Source organism: Micropterus salmoides, unplaced genomic scaffold (assembly GCF_014851395.1).
Source record: "Micropterus salmoides isolate LMB-PRFRI ecotype aquatic unplaced genomic scaffold, ASM1485139v1 Ms_hic_scaffold_12, whole genome shotgun sequence".
NCBI lineage: Eukaryota > Metazoa > Chordata > Actinopteri > Centrarchiformes > Centrarchidae > Micropterus > Micropterus salmoides.
In genome coordinates this window covers 26,001,876-26,008,399 of record NW_024040263.1, presented here as the reverse complement: position 1 = coordinate 26,008,399, position 6,524 = coordinate 26,001,876, and the positions used below count along the sequence as shown (strand labels likewise).

At 40.1% G+C, this 6,524-nt stretch overlaps 1 protein-coding gene across 1 annotated transcript; it reads left to right on the top strand.

Moving 5' to 3' along the window:
- Positions 1-363: 363 nt before the first annotated feature.
- Positions 364-6,296, top strand: ptger1a (prostaglandin E receptor 1a (subtype EP1)). Its single transcript, XM_038714275.1, has 3 exons — positions 364-772; positions 1,907-2,817; positions 5,198-6,296. The coding sequence occupies exons 2-3, from the start codon at positions 1,948-1,950 to the stop codon at positions 5,465-5,467; spliced, it is 1,140 nt and encodes a 379-aa protein (XP_038570203.1). The 5' UTR covers positions 364-772; positions 1,907-1,947; the 3' UTR covers positions 5,468-6,296.
- The last annotated feature ends 228 nt before the right edge of the window (positions 6,297-6,524 follow it).

The window sequence follows — 6,524 nt, the reverse complement described above, 5'->3', positions numbered from 1 at the left end:
ACAAAATATCCACCATGTACTGGATCTTTCTGGATAACTGATAGGCTACCTCTCAGGCTATTTTGGGCAGCATTGAGCATTAAACAGCCCAGAAAAAAACAAGAAAACCGAAATGTATGAAAGTGAATATGTTCACATCGATCCAGGCTGCAGGAAAAAAACGTTGGAACCATGTCTAATTTCCATCACAATTGAAATCCAACCATAACCTTGTGCAAATACAAACATGTTGTTAGAGTAATAACTGCAGCAATGTAAAGACAAAAAAGGCCAGCTGAGATCATTTCTAAGAAATGTAGGTGACACACACAAAGTGATTAACAGCATGAAAGTGCGCTTACTGGCCGTACCTTTAACGTAAACAGAGACAAGCGACAGACAGTGCAGGAGAGAGGTACGAGAGGTGAACTTGAGCCCGGGGGCGCACAGCAGCAGAGACGCCCACAGAGACTGAAGGCAGAAACACAAGCTATAAAACCGTGACTCGGTATTTGGGTGTCAGTGGAGATCCTGCACAATCTTCAAGCCACCGACAAACAACTAGACCGACTCAGCCATGGGAAATACTCCGCAAAGGACATCGATGCTTCGGACTTTATCAAAAGGAAACCTGATTTCTGATCTTCAGAAAAATGAATGTTTCCATCTTTGACTTTGCTGAATTTCTTTAATAGCCCGCGTCTTTTGCGCACCTCTGGATATCTGTTTGAGAAGGAAAACTATATCTTCTAAGTTGTTCAGCTGCACTGAGGGACATCTGAAATATGTAATGGTGAGGATTTCTTCATCTCAAATTTAATAATTCAAAAGTACACTTTTCACCCTAAGGGAACAAGAGACAGCCTAAATGTAAAATATGATGGATTGCATCTTTGTTCAAATATGTGGCAATGATTTTATAAATTACATTTATATTGTTTTACTACTGTGATCATAATTTTTCCTGTTCATACTTTCTAACACACTGTAAAGCTGCACAACATTCAGCAGTGAGGCATGGTGATACAGAAAGTCAAAAAATAAAAACAATAAGAATAACTAAACAACCTGATTATGACATCTACATATATAACTTCTCTGTTTAGGCACAGCGAATTAGTTGTTAGGTTTTCTTTAGTAGGTTTACATCTCATAATAACTTTGTCAGCAATTAATATTTTCAACAAAAAACAATAATCTTAAGGCATTCTGGGAGAAACCCCAGTAATTGCCTTGCAAGGTCAGTTTAGACACTAAAAGCATGTATGGGGATGCTTTACGTAAAAATTTAAATCTAAAAATATATATGTTTATGGTGATAACAGATGCTAAACAATGCACCATATTGCTCAGTCCTAGTATCATATTGATTTTTGTTAGTGTATGGCTGGGAGGACTGATCCATGACCTCTGTTTGACCTCCAGCTGAACTAAATCAGCTGAGTCCACTCTCCATCATGTAAACTTGTCAGCTCTGTAGTCATCTAAGAATAATTTGCAGGAGTACCTGTTTAACTCTTTTAGTTAGGCTGTTAGACATTCCAAAATCTTAAAAGGTCGGATGAAATTACACACATGGGCTACAAGTTAAATGAAAAGACAACTTAAAGTTTCTTAGTATGGTGTTACTGCCACGAGCTGCCAGAACAGCTTCAATGCTCCTTGTCATAGATTCTCCAGGTGTGTGGAGGGATTGAACGCCATTCTTTCAAAAGATATTCCTTCATTTGGTGTTTTGATGATATTCATTTAGATCCCTTGTGTCCTGTATGGAGACATTTGCATTCATTATGCTTCAGTTATTTAGTGAATTTTGTGTAACTAGTTTTTTAATCATTCTTTTCATCAGATCAACAGTATTTTTCTTGCATTAATCCTCAGCTCATCTGCTTTATACACATTTCTTCTACAAATCTTTCTTTTGCAGCCTTCCTTAACTATGGACCTTATGACCTTCAGGGTTCAGTGATGTTAGCTTTGAGCCACTTCAACTCCTCAGCCTCCCCGCTCTTCCCTCGTTTCTCTAATGACAGCGGAGGGAAGGTGGAGGCTATGGTGGCTGTTGAAGGGCTGTTGCAGCAGGGGAATCTCACCTTGGTGGAGCCAACCACCAGCGGCGTCATTGTTGTGATCCTGTCCATGACCCTGGGCATCATCTCCAACATTGTGGCGCTCTTCATCCTAGCCAATGCCTACTCCATCCAGCGCCGGCGCACGAAAGCCACATTCCTTCTGTTTGCCTCTTCACTGGTAGTGACAGATTTTATTGGCCATGTGATCCCTGGTGCTCTGGTTCTCCGACTTTACCTCTCTGGAGGTGTGCATCCCGAAGACTTCGACTCTGGTGATAGGATGTGTCAGTTCCTGGGTGGCAGCATGGTGTTTTTTGGCCTGTGCCCACTCTTCATGGGCTGTGCTATGGCTGCTGAGCGCTGCCTGGGTGTCACTAAGCCACTGCTGCACTCTTCCCTGGTCACCAAAACCCGCACAAAGATCTGCCTGACTGTCATCTGGCTGGCAGCTCTGTGTGTGGCCATGCTGCCGTGCTTTCAGCTGGGCTCTTACACCTATCAGGACCCAGGGACCTGGTGCTTCATCAAAGTGCTCAGTGACACTGAGGAGGTGGATGTGGCGTTTGTGGTGCTGTTCTCCGGACTAGGTCTGACCTCGCTAGCTGTGGCGCTGGTGTGTAACACCATCAGTGGACTGACGCTGGTGCTTGCTCGGCTTAGGAGGCAGCCCGGCTCCCATCACTCAGCCAAGTCCCATGACATAGAGATGGTGGTGCAGCTGGTTGGCATCATGGTCACCTCATGTATCTGCTGGAGCCCTCTGCTGGTGAGTATGAGGAATTACAATGAGAGGGAAGCATGCAGTCAGTCCATAATGGGATATGTGTGTACAGACTGTGCTTGATTGACAGCTCGCCCACTCCCTCAAACTACACCTTTCTTATTGTGGCATATAGTTTTGGTGACAGCAGGACTGTTTTATTTTTACTGCCCAACAGGATAATGTTGACACTTGTATACTTGTATTATATATATATATTTGCAAAAGCAAAAGTCAAGCAATAATAGTTTTCTCTCTTGTGTTTATGACTTCAGGACAGGTGAAAAAAAAAGTTTTTTAAAGAAAAAAAAAAGTTTAATCTGTAAAACAGGTTGAGAAAAAAATGTTTTAGCAGGTGAAAAATTATTTTTGTCAGGATCATGTGAGGATGAAGTGCACCACTACCCCGCGTTCTTAATAAATCTAAAAGCATTCATGATTGATGAACGTTGGCTAGAAATGTATTTTAATCAGTGCTTCAACTGGAAGAAAAAATGAATGCTTTTAGTCCTATTTCGAATAAGGGGCAGCAGTGCTTCTTATGGCCAAAATAATTATTATAACAAACAGTGGGCCGAAATGCACTGGTACGCAGTACTGGAACCTAGACATTTTACTCTTTGGTGTACCGGGACATTTTCTTGCATACCGGGACTTCTCCCAAGCTGCCGGTACTCTCCTCTGCCCTCTCCATATCAGGTTCTGTGGGCGCTACGTGGCGCTCACCTGTTCCCGTTCTCACCTGCCTGCTAATCTCTGTTGGCGGAGAGAGATGAGGGAGAAGAGAAGCTCTGGTGCTTTTGAAGCAGCCGTGTGCTGAATGTAGCTCGTCAATGTCACTTGTCGTAAACCGATAAATCACAGCCTGGATGGGGCGGGACATTTAAAATATTGACAGATCGGTCATTTACACTGGGGACGCTTCGGACAGGTCAGAATCAGAATGTCTCCATCACTTTTTTGATGTTTTTGTTAAAAATGTTCTGAAAAACAGCAACAAGACATGTTGAATAACAAACAAACAACAATGCACAATAGGGAAACATGCAATGCAAATGAAATATAGAGGAAATAAATGTGCATTGTCCAAAAGCTGATTACTGAATTATATTCCATTATATTTTAATATTTTGAATTGTCACCTGTCACCTAAATTTTGTTTCCCTTCATATAAATAAAGACATTTCCTCCATAAATTGGTGCAGAAAATGTGTTGAGAATGCAGGAAATTAAGTGGTTAATGCGCAAAGTCATTAATGTTATAATATTTACTAGTTTCTTCTTGTGGTATTGGCACCTATTCTTTTCCACTTCAAACACTGATAAGAAGCAAAAATGTTTCACCTGCCACAACTATTTTTTTTACACCTGTTTTACAGATAAAAGAATAATGTAAGGGACATAGAAAGATTATCCTGGAAAGCCCTGTTCTTAAGACAAAACAAAGGAGAGAAAACAATTTAGATCAGACTTGGATCTCCAGTGTACAATCACCAGGAGGAGAGGGTCACAGATGGCTGATTCTGCTGCATGCTCCCTCAAATATCAGTGGGCAGATCAATAACTACAGTATTAATACCACCACACAGTCCTCTTCTGAGTATCAGTTCTAGCGTCAACGACTGGATCAATTCTAAAAAACCTGATCCATCTCATATTAGATCACCTTCTAGGCACATGAATATGATACTCCATACATCAACACTTCTTGGTGCATTCACTCATTGTCTCTCTGCAGCTATCTCATTAGTTCAGAGAATTCATGTAATACACATTTGTTATTTACCGTTAAAACTGTCTTGTGTTTTAACAAGCATGTGATTTAGTATTAACACGACACATTGCTCTCCCTTACATGATAGTACATTACAGATATTAATAATAAATAATACCAGGCATTAATTTTTTTTTAGTGCAGCCATTCAGGACTAAAACTCTGGGGCATCTCCCAACGTACTTTAAATTAAAGGATAGCTGAGCCTGACGTGAGCCAGGCTTTTTATCAGTTCAGATGTTTTACATATCAGGTTGAGGTGGCCCATCTATGATCGGGCAAGGGGACGGATTATTAACAACAAAATTACTTTATCCTAGCTTATGTTTCAGACCTGCATCTGTGCTGTTACTCTTACAAAAATCAGGATCAGTCCTTGCCGATATGGATGCAACAACAATATTGAATCTGATAATATAAAAACATTAATGCTGCATCCATGTCACCAAGAATACCAAAATAAGAGTGCTTATTCAGATATCAATTTGTCGTGTTTTTTATCAAATAAACAGGATCACTTTAAGAAGTAGTTTGGTGTTTTTGCTGCAAAGCTTGCAGTGTTTTTGCTCTTTCATCATGTAATAAATGCAAAGTCATGTTTCATGCCTGCAGATCTTTGGCCTGATGTCGGTGATCCGCTCCTATACCGGCTCTGTTGGAGAGGACTTGTCCCACTATAAAACCCTGATGGTGATGGGTGTGAGGCTGGCCACATGGAACCAGATCCTTGACCCCTGGGTTTACATCCTGCTGCGCCGCACCGTCCTCCGCAAGATCTACCTCATCGCTAAGTGCCAGGCAGGCCTTAGGGGTAATATAACAGGCCGCTGGGAGCCCACGTCTTTTCCCAGCTCAGAGAAGAATGAAGTCAACCAAGTTTAAGCTGGGAGAAAGGCTTATATAGTACTTTGTGGATGTACTTTGTCACCAGGTCATTGAACACATGAAGAACTCGGGGTACAAAGACGTTTAGAAGGAGAGACCCAAAGAGAAGCATGTGGAAGGAACTTTGTGGCTGTGATGGTGGATCCGATCAGATTAGACATGCAGTTTGACATTTGTCGGCTGGTCCACTTTAGGAATGTTTAAAGGATTCAATCAAAATATCTCAGTTTCAAGTTTAGAGTTTACCAGTGACTTCATTGTCTGAACTTACAAATGGAAGCTAGCTAATGCTATTATTTTGCACAAAATATTATAAACTTTCTATTGTTTACTTATGATAAGTGAACATTCCTTGTTATCATTACATTCTCATTTGAAAAATCATGACCACAGCATATGAACGCAGTACTAACCATTCTCTGTTCTGAGATACTTTATAGTCTGCAGTTCCCATCCTCATTTGCACCAGCAATGAAAGTAAAGAAAATTATTTGCGCATTGACTTTCTCTTACATTAGGAAAATGTGAAAGAATTGAGTTGTGTCGGTATAACCGGAGGGAGCTCCAGAGTAAAACCAGAAGTATTCAGAGTGTTTTTGTAATGTTCATAATTCTGCTGAATGTATTTCATAAAGGACTGTTAATATTCAGATACTGTGGATTGTAGGTATGTTTAAGTGTAAATGTTTTCCATGTGTTTATACAGTGCTTTAAGTAAAATAATGTAAGATTTTATACGTTAATACTTGAATTGTAACCTCAATTTACTGAGGATATGTAAAGAACTTTAAATTGAATGTAAATAAAACAATGCAATGTGACCTTACTCTGAATGTTTGCATTTATTATTATTATGTATTTGATTGACTAATTGTGTTTTCCATTACTGTCCTAACACTAACTTGTGAATGGGTTTATTTGTGTGGTTAATAAATATGCTACACTGTCTGCAGTGGTGTAGCAAACTGTTAAATATATATTATATAGTGTATGTAATTATTCCGGGAGCTAAACTGCACTTTAAGTATTTTGGACTCCAATGAACACTGCCAGT

Coding starts and splice junctions, on each gene's coding strand:
- ptger1a (XM_038714275.1), top strand. CDS start 1,948: ATGTTAGCTTTGAGCCACTTCAACTCCTCAGCCTCCCCGCTCTTCCCT. Junction 2,818..5,197: donor TCTGCTGGAGCCCTCTGCTG/GTGAGTATGAGG, acceptor TCATGCCTGCAG/ATCTTTGGCCTGATGTCGGT.